The sequence below is a fragment of the Canis lupus genome, chromosome 8, assembly GCF_011100685.1.
Source record: "Canis lupus familiaris isolate Mischka breed German Shepherd chromosome 8, alternate assembly UU_Cfam_GSD_1.0, whole genome shotgun sequence".
NCBI lineage: Eukaryota > Metazoa > Chordata > Mammalia > Carnivora > Canidae > Canis > Canis lupus.
Window position 1 is genome coordinate 10,350,745 of NC_049229.1, and position 27,608 is coordinate 10,378,352.

The following is a 27,608-nucleotide window of genomic DNA, read 5'->3' on the forward strand; positions in this document are numbered from 1 at the left end:
TCTCTTTCCCTCCAGAAGACATTCAAATAGTAAAGGGAATGAAATCAGCACTCCGCAGTTGCCTGGTGCAAATACTGACTCATTCCAGATGGAGAAAATAGTTGTAAAACCACTACAATATTTGGTTTCCAGGTGGTGGTGGTGTTTCTTTCCTAAAACAAAATGTGTGAGAATACTACTAAGCAATAAAAAGGAAGAACACACACATGCTACAACATGGATAGACCTCAAAAACATTATGCTCAGTAAAAGAAGCCATATTATTCCATTTATATAAAATGCCCACGGGGCACCTGGGTGGCTCAGTTGGTTAAGCAGCTGCCTTCCACTCAGGTCATGATCCCAAGGCTCGGGGTTTGAGCCCCACATCAGGCTCCCTCTAGCCTTCCCCTTGCTTGTTCTCTCTCAAAGAAATAAATAAAAATCATTTAAAAATACAGAAAATGTCCATAAAGGCAAATGTGTAGACAGGAAGCAAATCAGTGTTGCTTAGGGCTGAGGGTGGCGAAAGGGAATTGACTGTTAATGATGAGAAGGGATCCTTTTAGGAGAAATAGAAATGTTCTAAAACTGGATTGTGGAAATGGTTGCACAACTCTGTAAACTCGCGGGAAAACATGCATTTTAGATTGAAAAGGGGTGGATTTTACGGTATATACATTATTGGTTATTCTTTGGACCAAAGTAAAACGCTACTCTTTGGACTAAATAAAGCTGTTTGAAAAAACAAACCAAAACGGTATCTTGCCGCCTCCCCTGGGTCTGGAGGTGGTTCCTAGGCTGCCCCGGAGGTCACTTGTCTGTCACAGTCCCTGTGAACTCCGCTTTCTCCCATTTCCACCTGTTGAAGGTCACCAGGACGAGCGAGGCCGCAGGACCAATCTGAGGCTCCGCGCAGTCACCACAGCCCACAGGCCTGGGAACCCGGAGAGGCGCGGCAGGAGCCCTCGGGCCGGGGGCGGACGGGGCCAGCGCGGCGAGCCGCACCCGCTACAGGAAACGGAGCCCCGCGGGGGATCGCCGATTCCAGCCGACACCAAGTCGGAAGGCTGGGTCCCTAAGGCCGAAAGAACGGCGGATCAGTTGACAGCGTCTCTAAGGACACGGGGCGCGCGTCTGCCAACCCCAGGGTGCTTTTACCGCAGGAGCAGGAACTGCGCTCCCACGGGAGCTCGAAGTTGGGAACTTCGCTCCCGAGGCCGCGTGGACCCGCCCCCTCCTCGCCGCCCCGCCCCCTCCCCGCGCGGAGCTCGTGCGCTCGGCGCCGCCTTTATAGCGGCGGCGGGGTCCGCGCTCTCCGCACTCGGGCGCAGCCGGGCGGAGCCGACTCAGGTGCGCGCCCCTGGGCGTCCCGCGGGGGGCGAGCGGGTGCCGGACGCCTGCCTGTGCGAGGCTCTGCTCTCGTCGCAGCGGCTCTCGGCCGTGATCCGCTCCCCTGTCCCGGGCCGCGGCTGCACACCGATGCCGCGTTTGGCTCGACCTGCAGCCGGAGCGTCGCCTTCGGATAGGCGCCCTCTCCGGGGCAGCGGCCTCCGAGGCCACCTCTCCCCTCCGCCGCCCCTGGGTTTCCGGGGGTCCGGGCCCCGAGGGGGAGGGCGAGCGCAGGGAGGCGGGGACGAGGGGGCCCTCGGTTCCCGCGAGCCTCCCTCGCATGCTCCGTGTCTCGCAGGCCCTCGCAGCCCCTCGACCATGTCGGCAGCCTGGATCCCGGTCCTCGGCCTCGGTGGGTACGCGCCCCTCCCGACCCGCCCCCGCCGCACCGAGCGGGGTGGGGGCTGCAGCCAGCCTCGCGCTGTCCTCTTTCGCAGGTGTCTGTCTGCTGCTGCTGCTGCCGGAGCCTGCGGGCAGCGACGGAGCCGGTGAGTCGCGGGCTCCCGTGTCGGGCCAGCAGGACCGGGGCCGAGCGCGGGCGGGGCTGGGGGCGGCGGGCGGGAGCGCGCCCACGCCGAGCCCCGGGACTTGGCGGCGGGGCCCGCTCCGGAGGGCGCCCCGCTGGGAGCCGCTGCCCGGCGCACACCCCTCCGCACCCTCAGCGCGTCTGCTCCAGCTTAGCCACGTCTCCCACGCGAGGGGGCCCCGGTATCCGAGGGGGACGTTCTTCCCAAGACGCGGAGCAGGAAGCGTCCCCGAATCCACGGTCACATCGCGGGAGGCACCTGGCAAGCCGAGCATCGGCATCAAGATCAAGGCAGGGGAGTATCCTTGGGTCCCACCGACCGCGGTGTCAGGGAGAAGCCCCCCAGAACCCACTTCGGACTGACAGATTTGGAGCAGAAATAAGCAGGTTCAATTCGGATAAAAATGCTTCACTTCCAAGAGACTAACTTCCTTGTTTCCTGTCCTGCTGGAGTTGGGCTGTGCGACCTGGGGCGAATTAACCCCATGGTTTTAATTTATGCACCTGTAAAAGGGGTGATTGAGCGACATGACATTTTTGTTTGTTTGTTTGTTTGTTTACATGACATTTTGTAAAGTGAAACATCTTTTTACTGGCTTCCTTAAATTAAGATATAATTTTAAGGCCCTGCATTTAGAGGAAAACTGGTATAAATGGCCCTCCAAAAGGAAAGGATGGGACCTTGAAAGTTTCGTGCGTGTCTATGAAAATGTCTTTCATTGGGGCACCTGTGTGGTTCAGTCAGTTAAATGTCCAACTCTTGATCTCAGCTCAGGTCTTTTTTTTTTTTTTTTAATTTTATTTTATTCATGAGAGACACACAGAGAGAGGCAGAGACATAGACAAAGGGAGGCAGATGTTCAACTACTGAGCCACCCAGGTGTCCCTCAGCTCAGATCTTGATCTCAGGATGGTGAGTTCAAACCCTGCTTTGGGCTGCATGCCCAGTGTGGAGCCTACTTAAAAAAGAAAAAAAAAATGGAAAATGTTCCTCACAGGCTCAGCTCAGATTTAATATCTTTACCTTAGGCAACTGTGTCCAGTTTTTTTGTTTTGTTTTCTTGTTGTTTTTTCCAAATCCATTTATTAGTTCTTACTGTGCTGACAGCTGGCATCATTAATACTTTAACAAAACCACTTAAAATTAGCCAAATATCTAAGATAGTTACAGGTACAAAAGATATACAAGTGAAAACCATTTAAAAAGTAATAGATACCATAATTTGTATTTGACCATAACTCTATTGAGAAATGATTGTAAAATTAAAATCTTACAAAAACTGTACACCATATACGTTGAGTGATTTACATCTTAGAATATAAAGGCAGTCTTTCATTGTTACACATTTAGTGTCTCTGGTGGTTTGAGGAGAGAAACACCATGATACTTTGAACTTCTATGCTTTTCTCTTATTGACTGTTGTGCATGCTGTGGTGCTCTGAGGTAGGTCTGGTGAAGGTCCATGAGACATTATTATTATCAATTGCTCATTATTGCAATTGAGATTTTGTATTTCTAGAATGAATTAATAAATGGTGAATGACTAATATCATTTTCTAGTTCTATTTCTAATTATGTATTCCCAAACTGTTAAGAACTGAGAAAATTCTTCCAACAGGCTTTGTAGTGGTTGAGGACTAGATTAAATTGGACAACTGGTTTTTGGGTAGCTAAAATTTGGAATGGTGTGGAACCATACATACCTTAATATTCTTAAGAGGAAGTGTAGAAATTAGTAGGGAGATAAACCCCCAGTTCCCACCCCACTTTACTCCCCTCAAAATCCTAAGAATGTCATTACATGCCTTCCTTTCTCTTCAGTTCCCATTGCTATCACATGCTTTACCCGAGGACTGGACATCAGGAAAGAGAAAGCAGATGTCCTTTGCCCAGGAGGCTGCTCTCTTGAGGAATTCTCTGTGTTTGGGAACATAGTGTATGCGTCTGTATCAAGCATATGTGGTGCAGCTGTCCACAGGTAAGCTGAAACATGCCAAAGAGGAAGAAATCCAAGTGTGATGATATCCTTTCCCTTTTTAGCCAAATGGACATCCTCAGCTTCTTTCTTTTGATTCCAATATTGACCATAGAACATAGATACATTTTTAAGGTTTTTGTGGGTATCCTTGAAGCACCGGCTATACCAAGGAAGCTTTCTGACTAAAGGCAAATTTTATGACTTCTTGATAGCTAGATCCATGTGATTTTAGAAATTCCTAATCATGCAATATATTAGTGTTTTTACTGTGTGCTGGACATTGTTTTAACTTCCATGACAACCCTACAATTGTACAGAGTAGGTACAATTTTATTCAATTTTATAGTTGAGGAAATTGAACTCAGGAGTGTTGCCAACTATCTTGCCACTTTTAGCGAGTGCCAGAGCTGGAACTGAAAGCCCAGGTGTGCTTCCAGAGCCCATATTCATCACCCACTCTGCTATCTTGCAAGACTTTTTTTTTTTTTTCCAAAGATTTATTCATGAGAGACACACACAGAGAGGCAGAGATACAGGCAGAGGAAGATGCAGCCTCCCGGTGAGGAGCCTGATGTGGGACTTGATCCTAGGACCCCGGGATCAGGACCTGAGCCAAAGGCAGACACTCAACCACTGAGTCACCCAGGTGCCCAAGACTTTTCTTTAAAATGAAGTCCAAGGACATAAAAGTACCTTAGAAAACTAAGAAAATTATTTGGTGCTATTAACTCTGAATCTCTGAGCTGTAGGGAACAGGATCCTACAGGTATGTTCCTATCAACATTTAAGAAGTTTGACAGCACAAAACCATTTTTCCCAGGCAGGTTTTGTACCTGTGCAAGCAAGTTTTTAAAAAGGCTGGCAGCATCCTTATATATCTTCCCTGATGAACTATTTTCTTGATTAATCAGAACATGGTTCTATAAGTCAGGTACTCCTGAAAAAGTGTGGGTACAATATCAGTTGTTTTTCTGTGTTGCAGGGGAGTAATCAGCAACTCAGGGGGACCTGTGCGAATATACAGCCTACCAGGTCGAGAAAACTATTCCTCAGTAGTTGCCAATGGCATTCAGTCTCAGACACTTTCCAGATGGTCTGCTTCTTTCACAGTGACAAGTAGGTACAATTATATTATTCTTACTTTTGTGTAAATATTGCCTCACCACCCCCCCCCAAAAAAAAAAGTTTTATGCTTTTCTTAATCCAACCTCTTAGACTCTGATGGAAAAGCCTGCAATCAAGACTCAAAGGAATCAACTAAAGGTTACAGTCAGGGGACTGGACAGGCAAAGACTCATTTAAGCTAAACTTGGCTGAATGAGGGAAGAATAATCTTGCTGTTAGAAGATTGCAGGAGAAACTTGTGTTGTCTGGGGTGCCTGGGTGGCTCAGTCAGTTAAGCATCTGACTCTTAATTTCAGCTCCAGTCCTGGTCTCAGGATCCTGAGTTCAAGCCCCATGTTGGGCTCCATGCTGGGTGTGGAGCCTACTTTAAAAAAGAAAAAAAGAAAAACAAACAAACAAACTTGCATTGTCTGTAATCAGAATTCCCTGACTTTTACCACGTAACACTGAATCAAAAAACTGGTGAATGAAAATGAATGTGCATTCATTTTTGGTGATCCTTTTAAGATCTGATTTAATACATAAGAACCCATTTTGGTTCTTTGAAACTAGCATGAAGCAAGTACTCATGCAATTGCCATCACTCAATTCTATTTATCATCGATTACATTTATCATCCTAGAGACCCCTAAATTAGATTCATTATGCTTTGATGGTAAAGAAAGAAGAGGAAAAAAAATAGTCTTTTCTTTATTTTAACAGAAGGAAAAAGTGGTACCCAGGAAGCCACAGGACAAGCCGTGTCCACAGCACGTCCACCAACAGGTATGAAATATGGAAGTTATTTCCTGGTCACCTGGCACAGCATTTGGAAATTAAAAATAAATTTATTGATAGCCTTCAAAAGGAAACTGATGTTATACACAAAACAGGGGTGCCTGGGTGGCTCAGTCAGCTAAGCATGAACCTCAGCTCAGGTCACGATCTCAAGGTTCCCCCACCCCCCCACCCCCGTTGAGTTTGCACTCAGCAGGAAGCCTGCTTCTTCCTCTCCCTCTGCCCCTCCCCTGCTCATGCTCTCTCTCTCTCTCACTCTCTCTTTCGCTTTCTCAAATAAGATTTTATTTATTTATTTGAGAGAGAGAGAGAGAGAGAAGGAAAGCAGACTCCCTGCTGAGCAGAGAGCCCAACATGCGGCTTGATCTGAGGATCTCCAGATCACGACCTGAGCCAAAGTCAGAGGTTTAAGTGACTGAACCACCCAGGTGCCCTCAAATAAAATCTTTAAAAAAAATTTTAAAGCTGACAAAACAAATATCTTAAGTTTCCTAGTGTATTACATAGAGAAACATTTTATATTTCAAATTCCTTTCCTTTTTCTATTTTCAGTTACAAACTCTGCTCCCAGACATTCTCTTGAAGTGCTATTTCTGTCTGATTAAATAAATCCCATGCCTAGAAACTGAACAAAGTAAAACTGGAACCTCCTAGTTGCCATATGAAAAAAAGTAATTAGTGTGTGTCCATTTTAACATATAGCCAGGGATCTCCTTTCCTAAGATTGTGGCAGTTTTAAAGTCAAATAAATTAGGAACATTAGAATCTAACTCTAGTTTCCAGTCCTGCCTCAACTGTGGGTTTGAGATATCAAGTCCTGGATTAGTGGCATATCAAATATATAGGCCTACAACAGTTCTGACTTGTTTCTTTGCTGGGACATTGCTTCCCCATCCAGAAAATTGTGAGAAAAAAAATGTTTTTAGGAAATAAATTTTTTAAAAACAAGTATTTTAAAGAATGATACTCCTTTGTCATTAGCTTTTCCCCATGTGGACTTCTTGCTATGAAACTGTCTTCCTTTTACTAATGCCAAGGGCTTCCTTTGTTTCAGGTAAACGACTGAAGAAAACACCTGAGAAGAAAACTGGCAATAAAGGTAAGAGTCCATATATCCATTGAGGAAAATAACATTCTCTCCCCTTTCCTCCCTCCTCTTGTAACTGCTAACAGAAAGACTTGTTTGGGTATTTACAGACTGTAAAGCAGACATTGCATTTCTGATTGATGGAAGTTTCAATATTGGGCAGCGCCGATTTAATCTACAGAAGAATTTTGTTGGCAAAGTGGCTCTAATGTTGGGAATTGGAACAGAAGGACCACATGTGGGCCTTGTTCAAGCCAGGTACCAATCTTATTAAAGTGGGTGGAAACTTGATGATAAATGATCAATCCTTTTAGTGGATACATGCGTTTTAGTTCAATATACACATACTGAGTTGTGGACAGTCTGAGTTCCCATACTATAAATAAAGGATTTAAGATTGCCTAAGCAGACTAGGTAAGTCTAAGTGCTTCCTTTCTGGAATAAAAAGATTGAGAATTATATGCTATTTGAAGACCAGAAGGTAGACTAAAAGGTTTTGTTGCTCATACTAATTACCTCTGTACATACATTCTGCTCAATTCCCAATTCCTCTTTGCCAAAAAAACTAATAGGTCTATTCCTCCTCCCTATTCTGTCATTCTTTTAAACATTTCCCATAGTTCCTTGGAGATCTGAAGCTCAACCTCTTAAATTTTATTCATTTAAAAATAATGTTGATGGCTTTTAGGATTATAATATGCTCACTCTAGAAAGCTTGAAAAACATGTAGAGCACAAGAAAGAAAACCAATTTCCCAAATATGCCCCTCAGAGATAATCACTATAAAATGTTTTATAACCCCCTTTATTTTAAAAAATATTTTATTCATTTATTTGAGAGAGAGAGAGAGAGAGAGAATGACTGGAGGGAAGGTTGTAGGGAGAGGGAGAAGCAGACTCCCCACTAAGCAGGGAGACTGACATGGGGCTCAATTCCAAGACCCTGGGATCATGACTTGAGCTGAAGGCAGCTCTTAAGCCACTGATTAATCTTTTGTACCTGTGTGTATAATTGAAGTATAGTTGACACACAATGTTACATTAAATTCAGGTGTACAGCATAGTGATTCAACATTTCTATATGTTACTCTATGCTTACTGTAAGTGTAGCTACCATTTGTCTCCATAGGATGCTATTACATGCAAATGACTACATTCTTTATGCTGTATATTTTATTTCACAGCTGGAAGCCTGCAACTCCCACTCTTCCTCACCCATTTTGCCTGTCCCCTACCCTTCTACATATGTGTGTTGCTTTTTCAAAAGCTCCAACTAAAAAAATATCTCATGTCCTATTTTTTCATCCCTTAGTATTTTGAGCATTTTACCAGATGACAACTACTTTTCAAAAAATGATGTTTGGGGTGCCTGGGTGTCTCAGTCAGTTAAGCAACTGACTCTTGATTTCAGCTCAGGTCATGCATGATCTCAGAGTCGTGAGATCCAGCCCCATGTGGGCCCCGTGCTGGGTGTGGAGCCTACTTAAGATTCTCTCTCTCCCTGCCCCACCTCCCCTACCCAACTACTCACCCCCGCTCATGCACACACTCTTAAAAAAAAGTTTTATAATGTTCCTTTGCGTGATTATTTGCTTAACCATTGTTTTTTTTAACCATTACATATTACATTGTGATTAACATCCTTATGTCATCTTTGTGCCATCTTTGATTAGTTCATTAGACTAGATTCCTAAAAGTGAGATTTGTATCAAAAGGTTCTGACATTTTTAAGACTTCTGATACAAAGTTAAATTGCTTTCTAGAAAGCTGATCCAGTTTAAACTGCTATCAGCAGTGTGTGAGTGTAGCACCAGTATAACAAATATTAATGTCTATTTCATTTGTTCTTATTTTTTACAACTGGTTCTTAATTTAGATAGATTTTTTTGGTATGAGAATTTAACTTTGTTTTCTACATAATTTAACCATTTTCCCACACCTTTAAAACAAATGAGCTTCTTATTCCATTGATTTATCAATTTTATATACAAGTTTAGGCAAGTCAGTTTCCTTGATCTATAAGCCAATTTTACATATTTTCTACAATGCTTTGATAATTGTAGCTTTAGTGTCATTTTAACATCCCAGGGGGCAAATTCCCCTCAGTACCTTTCTTCTTAATTTTTTTTTCCTTGCACTTTGTATCCAATTCTTTTTCAAAACGAAAGCTACACTATCTTGTAGTCTCAAAGACAAGCTTCTCTATAAACTTCTTGGCTTATAGTTTTCATATTTTAGGAAAAACACCAAAATAAACTATATCAAGAGTTTATATTTAGGCAGAAAAACAGAACATATCATTAAGGATGCAAAAACAAGACTAAATCTCATCCACAATTTAGATAGTTGAAAAGTGACCATTAAAATGAAAAGGTTGGGCAGCCTCAGTGGCGCAGCGGTTTAGCACCACTTGCAGCCCACGGTGTGATCCTGGAGACCCTTGATCAAGTCCCACATCGGGCTCTCTGCATGGGGCCTGCTTCTCCCTCTGCCTGTATCTCTGCCTCTCATTCTCTGTGTTTCTATGAATAAATAAATAAAATCTTTAAAAAAATAAAAATAAAATAAAATGAAAAGGTTATCAACCCATAATATCTGATTTTGTGACCTAGCATTCCACCAGATATACAGAAATACAACCAGTGCTATACTTGTCCCTCAAAATTCTTGACTTCGTGGCAACTGATAATACTGAGATCTTAAAATGTTGCACTTAATGAAATACTGACTTATCTAAAAACTAAACACAACAAATGGTGCTTTAACTGTTTTTACTCAGCATGGTCTCTAAAGAACAGTGATAAAAATGAGCTGAAATCCTTTTACTATTAAAATGGAAAATCCCTGGGGCACCTGGGTGGCTCAGTGGTTGAGCATCTGCCTTTGGCTCCGGTTGTGATCCTGGGGTCCTGGAATCGAGTCCCACATCAGGCTCCTCCCAGGGAGCCTGCTTCTCTCTGTGCCTCTCTCTGTGTGTCTCTGATGACTAAATAAAATCTAAAATAAATAAACTCCCAGATCTTATAATATACATTAGGATTGATGTCAGTATCATTATAACAGAAATATTGTAATACTTCACAGTTTTATTTTCTTGTACCTTCTCAATTTTAAAATGTTAATCCCAGTGTCCTTGACATTGCCTCTCTTCTGACCAGAAACCTGATTATTTTATAGACCGACACTGTTGAGTACTTCCAGAGTCTCGCACTGGAACAGACCTAGCCTCACACCCAGCCTCCTTCCAACTCTCTGCTGCCCAACTCTGCAGATTTCCATGAAGTGGTGCTCTGGGCCAGGCCTGTTTTCAGGGGCACCATATAGTTTAGGCATGGACTCTGGAACCAGACAAACCTGAATATGAAGTGCAGCTATGTTTTGTTGGACAAGTTACCTAAATGTTCTGAGCCTCAGTTTCGTCATTTATGTAGTAAGGATAATAGTTTCTGCCTTGTGAAGTTATAATGAAATGATATATGTAATATGTATTTAGCATATTACCCAGAATAAAATAAACCCTCAAGGTAGCAATGGTTTTTGGTACATTTCTGCAAGAGGCCTTAAAATTCAAATGAGGAGGCAATACCTTAATTGACTGTATACTACAGAATTAAGAAACTTAGGCATTGTCTGATTTATAGATTTTTTTCTAAGGTATATAATGTTGCTTGTTTTAGCTTTCCAGTTCTCCCTAGGTAACATTTTTTCATTTTTCCACTTAGTGAACATCCCAAAATAGAATTTTACTTGAAAAACTTTACATCACCCAAAGATGTTTTGTTTGCCATAAAGGAAGTGGGTTTCAGAGGGGGTAATTCCAATACAGGTAAGTAGACTTTGGCATCTGGGATGTAATAGAGGAGAGGGTTATGAGTGATCAGACATGCAGAACAGCATTAGGCTATTTTATATAAGCAGATGTGAAACTCTTCCTCCTGACACTGAAATCTTGACTAGGTTTGTACTTGATCATCTAAGATACTCAATTTATAATGGAAAATATACCAAAGTGCTCATTAATAGTGCTGTTTAAAACACAAAAAAAGAATTGTGCTTTATTATCCTTATATTGGGTAGGACAGATAGCCGCTTTAGAGAAGGCCCTGTTCAGCATGTTAAAAAGAAGCAAAGATCAACAGACTGATTTAATAAATGCAGAAAGAGCTAGAGTAGCACTATAGACCCTCTGAAGGGACATTTCTTGTTCTGAGTCTTTAGTGGTACTAGTCAGTCATTAAGGGGATAGATAGCAAAAGTACAGTAGTGGGAGTCAGTTGTGTTTCTGACTGATGATTGATGTACGGTAAGGAAACATAAGGCTTCTGGGAGGTGATGGGGGAAGTAATGTGGGTTGTGAAGCCAAAAAAAAAAAAAAAAAAAAGCCTCATGGATAAACTTTCCCATCTATTAGAGAACTAAGTTCTATGTAAGTTAAATTCTTAAACTTTTGGTGGCTTCAAGTTGGTACGGGGAAATAGAGATATCATTTGAACAGTGGTGCTGTTCCAGCTTACTTCTTTTTCAAACCTAGGAAAAGCCTTGAAGCATACTGCCCAGAAATTCTTCACAGCCAACACTGGAGTAAGAAGAGGGATCCCCAAAGTGGTGGTGGTATTTATTGATGGCTGGCCTTCTGATGACATTGAGGAAGCAGGCATTGTGGCCAGAGAATTTGGTGTCAATGTATTTATAGTTTCTGTGGCCAAGCCTATCCCTGAGGAGCTGGGGATGGTTCAGGATGTTGCGTTTATTGACAAGGTAAGGAGGTGAAGGTGTCTTATGTTACAGTAGTGATTTAGTTTTGGGCCTCAAGGCATAGTGCTGACTGGCCCTTACCTGGATTAACTTTGAACAGTCAAGATAGAAACATTAAAAAAAAAAACTATAAAAACATTCTATAATTTTTAAGAAGAAATAATTTTATGTCTCACCCATAGGCTGTCTGTCGGAATAATGGCTTCTTCTCTTACCACATGCCTAATTGGTTTGGCACCACAAAATATGTAAAGCCTCTGGTACAGAAACTCTGCAGTCATGAGCAAATGATGTGCAGCAAGACCTGTTACAACTCAGTGAACATTGCCTTTCTAATTGATGGCTCTAGCAGTGTTGGAGACAGTAATTTTCACCTCATGCTTGAATTTGTTTCCAACATAGCCAAGACTTTTGAAATCTCAGACATTGGTGCCAAGATAGCTGCTGTACAGTTCACCTATGATCAGCGCACAGAATTCAGTTTCACTGATTATAGCACCAAAGAGAATGTCCTAGCTGTTATCAGAAACATTCGCTACATGAGTGGTGGAACAGCTACAGGTGATGCCATCTCCTTCACGGTTAGAAATGTGTTTGGTCCCGTGAGGGATAGCCCCAACAAGAACTTCCTGGTAATTGTCACAGATGGACAGTCCTATGATGATGTTCGAGGTCCTGCTGCTGCTGCACATGATGCAGGTAAGGTTCTTGTCCTTTGGGTAGGGAACGGAGGGGTTCTGTAAGTTTTGTAAATATAAACTTAGACATTTATTTTATTGAACAAACACATTATGGTATTGTTCAAAGAGCTTTACCCAGTATTAGCTGACTTGTCAAACCAGCCCTATGAATCTCATTATATGGACAAAGAAACAAATTTCCTCAAAACCACATAGCTAGCAAGTGGTGAGTATTCAAACCCAGGCAGTATGTATTATTGGGAGAATTGCCATGAGAATCATGTCATATGTCAAGGAAACATGTTACAAGTGCTTATGTTTGACTCAAACTTGGAATATGTCCCCCCAAAATCACAGTTTATCATAATTTACCATGAATCTATTTGATAATTAATCCTTTTTTTTAGTAGTTTTGAGTCTGGCATGAATTTTCTTAGATGATAAGGTCACCAGTAGACTTTAATTCTATTCCATCTAAATTTCCTTTTAACTTTTTCTTCTTGAGATAATAAAAACACACTCTGCTGTTGTAAAAGGGTATAAAGAGGTCTTCTTTCTCCCTTACCCCAACCTTAATATTACTTTTGGCAAAGCCCACTTTTTCCTGAAAATATTAGCATAATGTGTTGCTGAGATCAAATAGGGCAACAAAAAGCTAGCATTCCCTTTCCAGGGATGAAACCGAGTGATTGCAGTCCAATAATACCTAAAAAGCAAAACGCTAACTTGGGAGAGGGGAATTAACAGCCTTGCGTTTTTCTATACTCCTACATACGTTCTTTTCCCTATTTAGTTCCCAATGACTTCACCTTTTTCCTTTGATACTTATTAGCACGTTTTAATGCACTTACATACTTTTTTTTTCACTTATGTACTTTTATATAGGTGGAATACTGTCATTTAGCGGGTAGAGAACTGATACATGCCATTTAAGCTATACATTGGCTTATTTGTATACATCTGGGTTATTTTATACATCAGCAGCTAATCCAGATCAAAGACCTGTTTGCTATCATTCTTAAAAATGTAGCTTACAGGAGCACCTGGGAAGCTCAGTCGGTTAAGTCAGCAACTCTTGTTTTCGGCTCAGGTCATGATCTCAGTTATAGGATCAAGCCCCACAAGGGGCTGCGCGTTCCACGGGGAGTCTGCTTGAGGGTTTTTCTCCCTCTGCCCTTCTCCCCATTTGTGCATACACTGTGTCACTCGCTCTTGTAAATTTTTAAAAATATAATTGCTTACTGAACTAATTTTTGGTTAGCAGGCTTAGATTTATGCTGAATTAAATGAACTAGATTAACTCAAATATATCTTCCCTATGCAATTAGTTGAACTTCAGAGGGTTGGGGCACACCATTTTCATGAAAATTATCCTTTAGTGATCATGAGGTCAAAGTTAACAAAAGCCAGAATACAAGATAGGCTTACAGAGCTAGGCCCTAATTTTTTTTTTTAAGCCATAATTATATATTGGGTCTGAGCTAATGATTCTGAGCTTGAATTCAATCTACAAGTAAGGAAAACTGGGGAGAACTTTATTTCTGTTAGGGGAGAGGAGTATTGACTGGGTGATAAACCAGAAATTGTTTCAAGGAGCTTTTATATAAACTAAACCTGATTTATATCTTAAATATTCACAACTCTGAGCACTGAATACCACTAGAAGGGGGATGAAGTCTTAAATAGAAGAGAAACACTCTATAGGGAATTTCACCCAAAAGAAAAGATGGCAGAGTACATGAAGAATCTGCTAAAAAACTACCACACTTGGGATGACAAACCAATGCTTAGTTATCACCCTAACCAAAACATAGTCGAGTAAAAGCCTTCTTTCTATATAGCACATGGGAACGCAGATATTATGCCTCAGTGTATAACTAGGATAAATTATTCCAGCTTCACCTTTCTCTTTGACTGCTTTTATCACTAGATTTTTGCTTTGGGATTAGGGGTTAGACACTGACTGACTACTGGCAAATTTGCCAATATAACCTACACATCCAAATGGAAGAAGGTTCTCATTATTCACAGAAGCCTAGTTGCCATCCCTGACAATGCAATAGCCTTAGAAAACTTCCATTTATGTATCCCAAATTTTGTGCCATTCTTTCATGCAGTTACATTGTCTATAACTCCAGTAAAATGATTAACTGGAGGACAGGTAGCCCATTCTCAGGAAGTTTTCACCATTTCACTAAGAATGTTATTGTAGTTTATTTATGAGACACAGAGAGAGAGGCAGACATAGGCAGAGGGAGAAGCAGGCTCCCTCTGGGGAACCCAATGCAGGACTCTATCCCAGGACCCTGGGATCATGACCTGAGCCAAAGGCAGACACCCAACTACTGAGTCACCCAGGTGCCCCTATTGTAGTTTTTTAAAAATTTTATTTATTTATTTATGAGACACACACACACATAGAGAGAGAGAGAGAGAGAGAGAGAGAGGCAGAGACACAGCAGAGGGAGAAGCAGGCTCCATGCAGGAAGCCTGACGTGGGACTCGATCCTGGGTCTCCAGGATCACACCCTGGGCTGCAGGTGGCGCTAAGCCACTGAGCCACCCGGGCTGCCCATGTAGTTTTTTTTTTAAAGATGTTTTTCAGGGTATCAAAAACTTGCCAGTGATCATGTGATTCATCTGTTAATATGGTAAATTATATTTATATATGGCAAAGCTTGTTTTTGACCCAACTGTTTAGCCATTCTCATCTCAATGACTGTTAAAGCCTACCTAACCACTTGGTGGAGATTGTTTTTTGGACATTACAGAGTTTCCTCTACCATTATGAACTAATTCATGAAAAATATTTACACCTGATTTTATATAGAAGCTGGAACTTGATTTTACTTCACTTAAAAATATTTTCATTGTAGGTATCACCATCTTCTCTGTTGGTGTGGCTTGGGCACCTTTGGATGACCTGAAAGATATGGCCTCTAAACCAAAGGAGTCACATGCTTTCTTCACAAGGGAATTCACAGGATTAGAACCAATTGTTTCCGATGTCATCAGAGGCATTTGTAGAGATTTCTTGGAATCCCAGCAATAATGGTGACAATTTGGCAACTGAAAGAAAAAGTGCAAGAAGATAGAAAATGTCATTTTCTCATAATACCAAAATACTATATAGCATACTAGGATCAGATGCAAAACTCTTATATTAAAAATGCCAACAGCTATTTTAAGCAAATAAGCATTCATTTAAAGCTACAACCTTCTGACAATTTAGAATTGTTAAACACTCTGCCAAGGCTTCATAATCATGACCCTTAGAAACTCAGGAAAGAGGAGATATCATGCATCTAAATCTTAATAATTCTAAAATGCAAATTAAATGTAGAGATGCAAAATCCATAGTTCAATAAGACTATGATGCTCAGAACAAAAGCAACATTCCTTCTCTAATCATTCTGTATTAAATAGGGAAAATTAAATAGTTCTTTAATTCAGTTTAAATGTTAAATATTTTGCCCCAATAGATGTCTTAAAACATTGTTACTTAATATATTAAAAAAGTTATAATTATGAAATGGAAGGGAATTAAGTATCATTTCCTTTGTAGTGTATTTTCATAATAGCATAACTGATATATCACACTGAACAAGATAACAGGAATGCTTGGTATTTTTCTATTTATAACCTTAATTTTATATGTGTATAGATATATTTGGCTTATACTCTAAAAGTCATCCATGTGCTGAAAAGAAAGCTAAGTTGGTAAAATTTTACTTACTACTTGTAAACATTTGGCTCTGAGGAAAAACATTAAAGGTAGAACTGCAGGAAAAAATATTATAGTCTGACTTATTTAAGCAATAAAACTGTTAGTGACTATTATTCTAAGCTGCTTTACTTTTATTATTCCAAGTATCTATTGCTGGGACATGTGAAAAATCCTGTATTCACTATTTAATGCAGAAAGACCAATTCTGAATTTTTTCTTAAATTTATTCAGTTACTTATTGAATGTCTACTGTTCTAGGCATTCTACACAGCCATGACTAAGTTAAACAGCATGAGATGCTTTTGGTTAGTTCAACAAAAATGTTCTTTAATATTATTTAACATGATTAAATATGCTTGTTAGTTCTTGAAAAGGGAACTCCCTTAATATAACTAACTATTGTTACCTCACCAAGAGCTTTCCCTTCAGATAGAGAGAAGAGGTATTGTTATCCCATCTGGCTTATCTTCTCTACAGAGAGGACCTTTCCTCTCCCACATCCACCTGTGCACACTGTCTCCCTTCACATATACACTGATCCTATCTGAAACAATTTACAAGTTGATCTTAAAAAGGTGTTAACTGATTTAGAATTAACACGTGTACTCCACTAAACTTTTTTTTAAAGATTTTATTTATTAATGAGAGACCAGAGAGAGAGAGGTAGAGACACAGGGAGAGGGAGAAGCAGGCTCCATGAAAGGAGTCCAATGTGGGACTTGATCCCTGGTCTCCAGGATCCCGCCCTGGGCTGAAGGCAGTACTAAACCACTGAACCACCTGGGCTGCCCTCCATTAAATCTTTTGAGTCTAACAAACAATTTTACAGGCTGTGTAAAACAAATGGAAGGGCCATATATTGGAAAGGCCGAAATGGTCTTTAACACAACATAAAAATTTGACAAAATGGGGTATGGGAAGACAATAAACTGGGGCCCAAATAAGAATGATTCATGTCACAAGAAGAATTTTCATTAAGCAAAAATGGGCTTAACGTTTTCCCTCAATAAACAGATCACAAATTCTTAGCTGAGAATGCCACTCCCTGAAAAATTAGTTCAAGATTAAGGAAATTTTAATTAATGAAAAACTAAGCTTAAATGAAAACCCAGCCTCCAAACATCAAAAGCATTTTTAAAGGAGGTAATTTCATAAAGGACAAAGTCCTGAGGCATCTGAGGAACCAGGGAGACTACCACTCTGATTGACTTAAAGAGCACTAGGAGCAGAAACGACCACTTTATTAAGTTACCATCAATTATTTTGTGTAAGTAAATAAGATAAAGTATTACCAAAAATGAATAAAAGAGGATTTTTAAAAAGATGTATTTGTATTACAATCCAACTTTAGCAGGCATGCCTAAATTTCAAATATGCTAGGCTATTTATAACACTTAATGTGTTAAATAAGATGCTCCTCGTTAGTGGTATCAACTTAAATTGATATGTGAGAAGAGTACATGAAAATAAAGTATGAAAAAGAATGATTAAATATTGATAAAGTCATATTAAAGTTTGTATATAAAAATATTCTTAAACTTTACAAACCACCATTTCATAATTAAATGAATCTACATAATTCCTCATTAAGTCACAAATGGGAGCATGCAAAATGAGACTTGGTTTTTGCATCCTGTAGTCTCTTCCAAATGCTTAACAGAGAAAAATACAACCAAAGAGAAAAATAAACATATATACTAATTTTTATTCATTTCAGTTTTAATACATCCCAAGAGGTGAACGTGTATGTACTGCAATGATGATAATCACATTTCAGTTAAACAGTAATGCACTGGTTTTGAATAGCTGCCAGAAACCACATTAGCTTTGGAAAAAACTGTTATTTCCAAAACCAAGAAGAAAATATGCCTCTTATTTTGTTCATTAAGTTGAAGTTTCAGAAAACAAAAAAATCTACTTTAAGGAAACTTCTGAAAAATTTTAGTGTTTCACCAGCAATGACTAAAATTGACACTAGGATTTTTATGGTAGAAGACACAATTTCTCAATGTATACACAATGTAATTATTTTTTGCAGTAGGCAAACAGAATTCTGTCATGTAAATTTTTTAATGTTAACTTCTAATTCCATTTGAAATATTCTTCAAAGAAAAAGGATATTACCTTGTTGAAGGAAAAAGTTTCAAGATACTAATACCTAATATCATTTATATAGACAGCTTTTAATTAATGAGTAATCCAGTTTATTCTCTGCTTTGCTTTTTTGTGGAAACAGGTATGGCTAGATAGGAATGACAACACTATTAACTGAAATCCAGATTTAATAAAGTAATAGAATGTTTAAGGAAACAATTTAAAACTGGATCTCCGCTTTTTCTTTTCTTTTCTTTTTTTTTTTTTTTGGTTACTGTGAATTATTTGATTTTAATAGAAGATTTTTTAAAATTCCCAAATGGGATGAAATACTTAGAAAGTCATTCTTACTAGTGTTGACTGTTCTAATCTTATTAAGAGTCTCAACAAGCAATACAAAGTTTAACAAAACAGCATAAAAATGAAGGACTCATTGAAAAATCATCTCCATTTCCTAGTTTAATGATGGAGAGCAAAGTATTGCACTTTATTATTCAACACAAAATAATGTAGCCAACAGTAACATACAGGTACACAATTTAATATTTATTATATGCATTTTATATACATTATTTTTCAACAGCTGTACGTTTGCTATGTGGTACAATCTTAAAAATTTGCTGATTCATAGTTTGTAAAACAAAAACCTTACAAAACTCATCAAAACTCGCAAACTGATCAGAAAAGTTTTTGGAAGACTAGAAAAAATACTTTATTGTCTTAATCATGCATTACACAAACAAAATCTTTAGTTACACCATAAAATTAAGCACATCTGAAAAAATAAAACAGGGATAACTAGTCCAAACACAGCAAATTTCTGTATCCTGATTCAACTATTTTTGTATCCTATTTGTAATGCAAATAAAATTTTACTCCAAATATTTTTAAACAAGATAGTTTTTGTTTGGAATCATGGTAAACCAAGTTATGCATCTGGGGGAAATCACCTTGATTTGTAACTTAAACTATAAAATATTCCATTTTTAGTCTATTTTAGACTATTCAAAGAGTCCCAAAATAGATATACAGGTTTCTTTAGCACATTAATAAAAGGATATAAAGACCAACAAAAAGTGAAATAAATAATAGGCTATTAGCAAGATGGATAATCCTTGATAAATAAACTTGTAAATACAGTAAGATGTACAAAATATCACATAGTGATAGGATGCCAAGATTAGTTCGTTTTTTTTCTTTTTAAAGAGTTCATTTGGAGTACTAAACCCCACTGTTTCATTTTAATACACTTAATAGTCCTTGGTTTATATGAAGACAATTATGTGATGATGAAGGTGATTTAGCATCTTTATGGAAGGACTTAGCTGAGCTGTATTAGGCAAAAGAAGGAAAAAGTGTGGTTACACGGCAGCGGGTCAGTGAGATCTCTGTGTTTTAGGGTTGTATAATGCAGAAAAACTTCAATACAATCTTGAGCACTGTTGTGACAGGCTAAATATATAAAAAGACTTATAAAAACTAGAATTTTATCCAAACATTTTGTGCAACTAATGCTAAAATATTTTAAGTTAAATTTTCTTTTTTTTTTAAAGCAAAATAAGTTTAAAAGGGAATCTGTGGCATTCAACTGATAAACAGAAAATCACTAAGAGATGAAAAAAAGCTACTCTTGGAGCTCACTTCCCCCCCAACAAGAGCACCACATTCCTAACCCTAAGGCAGCACACAGAGTCCAAAATAAAAGTCTTTTGTGTAAGATCAGACTCCACATTGGCTTAAAGATACCTAAAAAACAGACATACGCTCAGTTCATATCCAGTACAGGCCACAATTAATGGAGTCCTTTTTTATTTGTCCCACGAGATACAGTAATTACAATTAAATTAATGAGCCTGACATTAAGATGTGATTTCCATCAATTTATGCCTGCCTCGAATAGCCTTCACCAGGCAGATCACACGTAGTGTCATATCAGTAACCTTTCTGATGGCAGTGATGCAGACCCTCTTTCTGTTCAAGCAAATCTGTTGTTAAGATGTGAGTTTTTGTTGGTTCACACAAATACTTTGGCAAGGGCATCAGCCCCTGCACTGGCAATATATGCTTTTGATGGATGGAAAGCTACATCATAAATCGATTCATCTAATTTCTTCCTATGTGCTGTTATTTCTTGCACACATGTCTTGCTGTCCAAATTCCACAATCTAATAGAACAGTCATGGCCTGTAATAAAAGAACAAATAAAGTATATTATTGAGGAACAATTCTTTTAATAAAGCTTGTGGCAGTACAGAAGTTCAGACTTACTTCCAGACATCAGATAGATTCCATTAGGATCTACTGCTAAACTTGTAACAGCATCCAAATGAGCTACCATAGAATGGATCATTTTACCTAAACAAAACATAACAGAAGATAAAGTTTTCACAAACAGTTAATAACTTGTGAGATCAGAAACCATAATATAGCATCAACATAAAATAGACAATCACTACAGCAATATATTTTTTACTGTGGTAAAATACACATAACATAAAATTTACCATTTTAACCATTTGGGAAGGTATCATTCAGTGGCTTTTAGAACATTCGCAGTGATATGCAACCATCACCATTATCCAGTTCAGAACATTTTCATCACTGCAAAAGGAAACCCGTACCCATTAAGCAGTCACTCCCTATTTCTCCCCTCCCCCAAAGTCCCTGGTTCCCACTAATTTGCTTTCTTTCTCTTGTGATTTGGCCTATTCTGAATGTTTCATACAGTTGCAATCACACAATAACAAGTGGCTTTTTGTGTCTGCCTTCTATCACTTAAAGGTTCCAACGTTTGCCCAGTATACAGGCATACCTTGTTTTATTGCACTTCACAGATATTGCCGTTTTTTACCAACTGAAGATCTATGGCAACCCTGTGTTGAACAAATCTATTGGTGCCATTTTCCAATAGCACTTGCTCACTTTGTGTCTCTGTCACGTTCTGGCAATTCTTGCAAAATTGCAAACCTTTTCAATTTTATTTTATTTGTTATAGTGATCTGGGATGACTGCTTCCAAATTGGTGAAAGCTCAGCAATGGTTAGCATTTTTTTGCAATAAGTATTCTTTAATTAAGGTATGTACATTGTTTTTTTAGATATAACGCTACTGCACACTTAGTAGACAACAATATGGTGTAAACATGACTTTTATATGCACTGAGAAACCAAAATTCATTTGACTCACTTTAAATGCCAAATGAGCTTTACTGCAGTGGTATGAAACTGAACCCACAGAGGTACGCCTGTAATAATTTTTTAAAGAGAATTTTAATTCTAATGCAGAACTTTCCCAGTTATTCCTAAAAAAAAGACATCTGTGTGACATGAATCTGACAGTACCTGGTAGACAGTGGAAAGCATAATGACTGTATGGTTACATCAAAGGCTTAAGATTTATAGTTGGAACTAAACTTAAAACAGAAAAAAATCTTTCTCATTAGGATGTAAAGATTATACAGGATTATTGATAAATAAATCACTAGAGGATATAACCCTAGCTAAAGATTCTACTATAATTAAATTCATTTACCCTTTGAAATCTCAATCATTTTATACATTAGAAACAAGAAAGAGGGGCAGCGCCACTGGCCCAGCGGTTTAGCACCGCCTTCGGCCTGGGGTATGATCCTGGGGACCCGGATCGAGTCCCACGTCGGGCTCCCTGCATGGAGCCTGCTTCTCCCTCTGCCTGTGTCTCTGCCTCTCTCTCTGTGTGTCTTTCATGAATAAATAAATAAAATCTTTAAAAAAAAAAAAAAAAGAAAGAGGAGAGGGGTGAGAAATTATTCTGGATTTCCCCATACAGTAGCAAAAATGCTACAATGGAAAATGGGATTTAATGGATATCTTCACTGAAGATTTGGGAAGAAAATGGGATTCAATGGCAAGTTAAAATTTAAAAACAAGTTATGAATACAAAGTTGTGTTGCATAAGTACCTTGGGGACAAGAGGATTAGCCTCTGCACTGGCAATATATGCCTTTGATGGCTGGAAAGCAGTATCAAAAATTGATTCATCCAAGAAGGAATAAAATAGCAAATACTGATATTTTAAAAATTTCCTCCCCTTTCACTCTGCAGAAGTCTTTATTACTCAAATACCTGAGCAGCTCCTGATGACAGACCTCCAGAATTCTAGTCCCAATCATCATTTTTGGTCCCCTAATGACATTCCACACTGGGACATGAAATAGATCTACTTTCATTACTATAGCTCCTGGACTGAATATAAAACCACAACATAATTAAATGTGCAAAAAGTTATTCTGAAAAACATAAAAGGTTCTATCACTTTCTGGTAATACTAACATCATCAATTAAGTAGGAAATTAGTGTCTCAACATTCCAAATCACATTTGTCTGTTTCTCACTAATACTAATAACTAATTTTAGAGATTCTTCTCTGCTATCCTGAGATACAGTATAATCATTCAACATATGATCTTTTAACTGTTTAGCCCCACATAATTCATCAGGTCTAGAATCCATTTCTTGCAACATTCCTATTAAAACAAACAAAAAACAAAACAAAAAAAAACTCCCAAATACACAAGCATGAAATGGCAGAGCTCCAGGCCAATAATCTCAAATTATCAGAAGTTAAATACCAAGCATCATTAGCTTCCCTTAAAATGTCAAATCTATGGCAGTAAGTCTTAATTCACAAATCTAGTTCTAACTTCTCTCCTAAGAACGATCCTGTATCTTCTAAATTTAATATGTCTTAAAGCAAAGAATTCTTTCATCCAAACAAATCTACTCACAAAACTTCAGTCACAAAACTTCTGACACTTCCTTAGGATTTCTTCTTTGCCAACATATATTTGCAGCTTCGCACATTTAACCAATTTCACTTTGCCTCATGCCTCTACTACTACCTCTCCTCACTGACCAAAATTAATTCTCTCCTTCCATAATGGAGGAAAATAAATGATGTCACCTGTTTTCCCTTTTCTGGCACCTTAAGCACCTTTGATTTGGGTAATCATTACTGTGAGCCTCTATGAAATGGGGAAGAAAAAGCTATTTTTAAAAAATGTAGACTCTGGAAGCAAACTGCATGCAGCATGTGAATCCATCAACCCCATAATTTCTCTCTGCTGTGTAACAATGAACAAATTAGAAACTTCTCTTAAGCCTTTTATTTCAAGTGTAAAATGGAAATAATACCTTATCTACCTTATAGTTATAGAAGAACAAACATGTTACTTTATGTAAATCAAACAGAATGATGTCTCCACTTGAAGTAAGCAAGACACCACTAGAAATTAAATTCTAAGAGGACCATTTTGTTTTGTTCACGAAGCACTGAAAATTCTGCCAAGGATATGGCAGACACTCAATAAATTGTACTGAATGAATGAGCCCACAATGATTTCAGGATCTTCAGTCTCCAACTCCCCCATATCCTTAACTTGTACACCTCCCAAACTCACTATCACTAAGCTAAGTTCCTCAGAGGCACAGTATATGCAACTCAAATGTCTATCTCTACCACAATTTTAAAAATCATGAACCCTTAATATCTCTCTACAACAAACATTAGAAAGTGAAATTATAAATTATTTAAAGTCAAAGATCTCCTAGGTAATGCAATTTACATAATCTTTCTAAACCAATTTTACAAACCCCCACTCAAATATTGTAAATAGTTTTCACAGTACACAGCATAAACAGAAATCCATTATTCTTAGCCTGGCTCTGAAAAGTCCCTAATAGTTTCTCTTCTCCAAACTTACCTCTTCAGCTTTACCTATAAGAAACTTCTATTCCAGCCCAAGTTCCTATCACCATGCTGCCTCTGTTCAAAATAGGCCCTTATCTGGAATTTCCTACTACCTTCTTCACTTAAAAAAACAACACAAAACTTACCATTTCTTCAAAGCAAAGATCAAACCCTCACTATGAAGACTCCTTTATCTAGCATGGCTCATCTTACTGCATGTATGAATGTACACATGTGCATACACACAGAGACACACGTTCTATTTTCCTCAAACAAGTGCCATGCAGAATACAAAACCTAAAAATATTTTTTGTTCAAATCTAAGAATTCATTGAATCTATCCAGAGTATTAATTTCTATGTTTCAGATGAAAATAATTCAATAAACATACCAGTCATTTGATAGAATATTCCATTAAAAATTTAGCTGTAAACAACAGAAAATATTCTAGTTTACCACATTTAAATGAGTTACCAATTTTCAGGGAAAAAAATTCTCTGGAAACAGTATACCTGAATGCAATTTACAGTTTAATTTCACACAATGTTGTGCGTAGTGAAACAGGATTTAGAAAGAATTTTTCTATTGTTAAGAGTCTATTGCTGGGGCACCTGGGTGGCTCAATGGTTGTTGAGGGTCTGCCTTTGGGCTCAGGTCATGATCCCGGAATCCTGGGATCAAGTCCCACATCAAGCTCCCTGCAGGGAAGTCTGCTTCTCCCTCTGCCTATGTCTCGGCCTCTCTCTGTGTCTCTCATGAATAAATTTTGCTGTTAATATAGCTACTAAAATTTCTGACCTTCCTGCTACAAACGTAAATGTAAATCTTCAATAGTTAACCTTAAAAGAATCTCAGAAATACAGTAAAGGAAATTATCTGAAAAAAAAATTTTTTTAAATGATTCTCAACTTGTTCTACTGAATTACAAGGAATCTGTCCATTAAAGTGTTATTTGAACACAGGGATTTATTTTAAGACTCTAGAGATTAATAATTATAACCACATCCTATATAACCTTCAAAGAGAAATCTGTAGAGGGGCACCTGGCAGGCTCAGTCGACAGAGCATCTTATTCTTGATTTTAGGATCATGGAGCCTACTTGAATGAATCAATGAATGAATGACATTTCAAAAAGATCTATAGTTTTGATTTGTCTTGCTTGATAATCTGTTGCCCTGCAATAATGTTGCAATTAACTTCTAAATTTCTTACTTGGAAGTCCTTTAATACCCGTTTTAGCTTCTTAAAGAAGCCTAACTGAGCACAAACAGTATTTTATGTGGTATTCTACTAACAGATGAAACAGAGGTCATTAAAGAAACCACCCTACGGCCAAATTAAAATTTAATTTGACTTCTATATAACTGGTAAGTTTCCTCACAGAAGAACTAGAGGGAGAATAACAGTAAACAATTTCCAGATTTCATCATTTCATCTCCTGAGGAATAATTCTAAGAGTATATCTCTGAAATGCCAAACTCCAGGCCTTTCACAACAGAATATAAAAGAAAAAATTTCAAATGGATGGGTTTATATTTAACATGACATGGAGAAAATGTAATTGGTATTACAAAGTATTATATACACCTAAGGGGCAGAATTTAACATGGAAGTGTACCACATTAAGTAAAGCAGAAATCGGAGTTAAAATGGTGTACCTGGCAATTTTTAAGGCAAAAAGTTAGTATGTTTTACATAAAAAGAATAGCATTTTTGATCATCTTAAGTTTACAATATTATTAACTAAAAAGAAAGACAACCAACTTACCCGTTTTATTGTCAAAAAATTTGATGTGTCTATCTTCATGAGCAGTTATTGTAACAGGAAGTGTGGGATGACTTACTACTCTGTTAATGTGTTTATTGGATTGTAAACCTGAAAAATAAAGGAAAATAATGCACTAAAATTCAAATCTTCAGTTAAAATTTAGATGATGGCCTTTCTAGGCTTACCAAAAAATAAGAATCATTAAAATATTAACGCATTTGTGTAAAATAAAAATCTGGGAGATATAGTTTCTTAAAACATACATGTAAGCTATCATGTCCTATAATGATGGACATTATTATGGAGTACTAAGCTCAAATTTAAGAAAAATTAGAAATATTTTAATGCGGAATGTCAGTATAAGTGGTTTAGAATCTTAAAGATCCACAGTAATTATTACTTTAAATAAACAGCCCATGCAAAAGACATGAACAGAAAATTCAGAGGAAGACACAGACATGACCAACAAGCACATGAGAAAATGCTCCGCATCACTGGCCATCAGGGAAATACAAATCAAAACCACAATGAGATACCACCTCACACCAGTGAGAATGGGGAAAATTAACAAGGCAAAAACCACAAATGTTGGAGAGGATGTAGAGAACCCTCTTGCACTGTTGGTGGGAATGTGAACTGGTATAGCCACTCTGGAAAACTGTGTGGAGGTTCCTCAAAGAGTTAAAAATAGATCTGCCCTTTAAAAAAAAAAAAGAAAGAAAGAAAAAGAAAAAGACAAAAAAAAAAAAAAAAAAAAAAAAAGGTTCTGCCCTATGACCCAGCAATTGCACTGCTGGGGATTTACTCCAAAGATACAGATGCAGTGAAATGCTGAGACACCTGCACCCCAATGTTTATAGCAGCAATGTCCACAATAGCCAAACTGTGGAAGGAGCGTCGATGTCCATTGAAAGATGAATGGATAAAGAAGATGTGGTATATGTAGGGGATCCCTGGGTGGCTCAGCAGCTTAGTGCCTGCCTTTGGCCCAGGGCGCGATCCTGGAGTCCCAGGATCGAGTCCCGCGTCAGGCCCCTGGCATGGAGCCTGCTTCTCCCTCTGCCTGTGTCTCTGCCTCTTTTTCTCTCTCTCTATCATGAATAAATAAATAAATAAATCTTAAAAAAAAAAAAGAAGAAGAAGAAGATGTGGTATACGCATACAATGGAATATTACTCAGCCATTAGAAATGACAAATACCCACTATTTGCTTCGACGTGGAGGGACCTGGAGGGTATTATGCTGAGTGAAATAAGTCAATCAGAAAAGGACAAACATTATATGGTCTCATTCATTTGGGGAATATAAAAATTAGTGAAAGGGAATAAAGGGAAAGGAGAGAAAATGAGTGAAAAATATCAGTGAGGGTGACAAAACATGAGAGACACCTAACTCTGGGAAATGAACAAAGGGTAGTGGAAGGGGAAGTGGGCGGGGGTTTGGGGTGACTGGGTGATGGGAAATGAGGAGGGCACTTGGCGGGATGAGCACTTGGGTGTTATGCTATATGTTGGCAAATTGGAACTCCAATGAAAAAAATTAAAAATAAGTAAAATAATAAAAAATAAACAGCCCATGAATGAATAATAAGCATTTAATGAAAAAATTCACAAGAAAAATCACGTTTGCAAGGAACCACTCCCATCCAACCCACACTCAGAGAAAAACCACAAAGAACAGCAATACATGTTCTTAGGGACGAGACCTTTCTTTGCTACCAAGCTCTTAATTTCTTATTAGAGATGGGGGAAAAACAGAGAGGGATCAAAACTAATGAGAAAATAACATTATTAGATTTTAACTATCAGTCATTCCACATATATTTAAGAATTCTTAACTGAACTTAGACACACTACCCATGTAAGAAGGAGAAAGGGGCTAGAGTTGAAAAAATGCTGGGAAACACACTTCTTTAACTATAATTTGGTTTGAGATTTGACCATGAAACAATTTAAATGGTTTAAATAATTATAAAATGTTTTTTAAAGATTT

The 27,608-nt window shown here is 38.3% G+C and overlaps 2 protein-coding genes across 7 annotated transcripts in view; one reads left to right on the forward strand and one right to left on the reverse strand.

Annotated features, from left to right (window-relative positions):
• Positions 1–1,234: 1,234 nt before the first annotated feature.
• On the forward strand, positions 1,235–19,012 carry COCH (cochlin). The gene is made up of 12 exons (XM_038544405.1): positions 1,235–1,332; positions 1,670–1,723; positions 1,809–1,859; positions 3,720–3,876; positions 4,859–4,992; positions 5,704–5,766; positions 6,833–6,877; positions 6,976–7,123; positions 10,587–10,690; positions 11,396–11,622; positions 11,802–12,318; positions 15,176–19,012. Exons 2-12 carry the CDS (start codon positions 1,690–1,692, stop codon positions 15,349–15,351), a joined length of 1,656 nt encoding a protein of 551 aa, XP_038400333.1. The 5' UTR covers positions 1,235–1,332; positions 1,670–1,689; the 3' UTR covers positions 15,352–19,012.
• Positions 18,554–27,608, reverse strand: part of STRN3 (striatin 3) — a 120,632-nt gene continuing 111,577 nt past the window's right edge. For 5 of the 6 annotated variants that reach the window (XM_038544400.1, XM_038544401.1, XM_038544402.1 and 2 more), the window contains 3 exons: positions 25,617–25,724; positions 20,389–20,475; positions 18,554–20,304 (listed from right to left, as the gene is read on the reverse strand). In XM_038544400.1, coding sequence (XP_038400328.1) covers positions 20,135–20,304; positions 20,389–20,475; positions 25,617–25,724 — 365 coding nt within the window. In that variant the 3' untranslated portion in view covers positions 18,554–20,134. Of the gene's footprint in view, positions 20,305–20,388; positions 20,476–20,624; positions 20,722–25,616; positions 25,725–27,608 lie in introns of all 6 variants that reach the window. The other variant, XR_005363099.1, reaches the window with a different exon arrangement.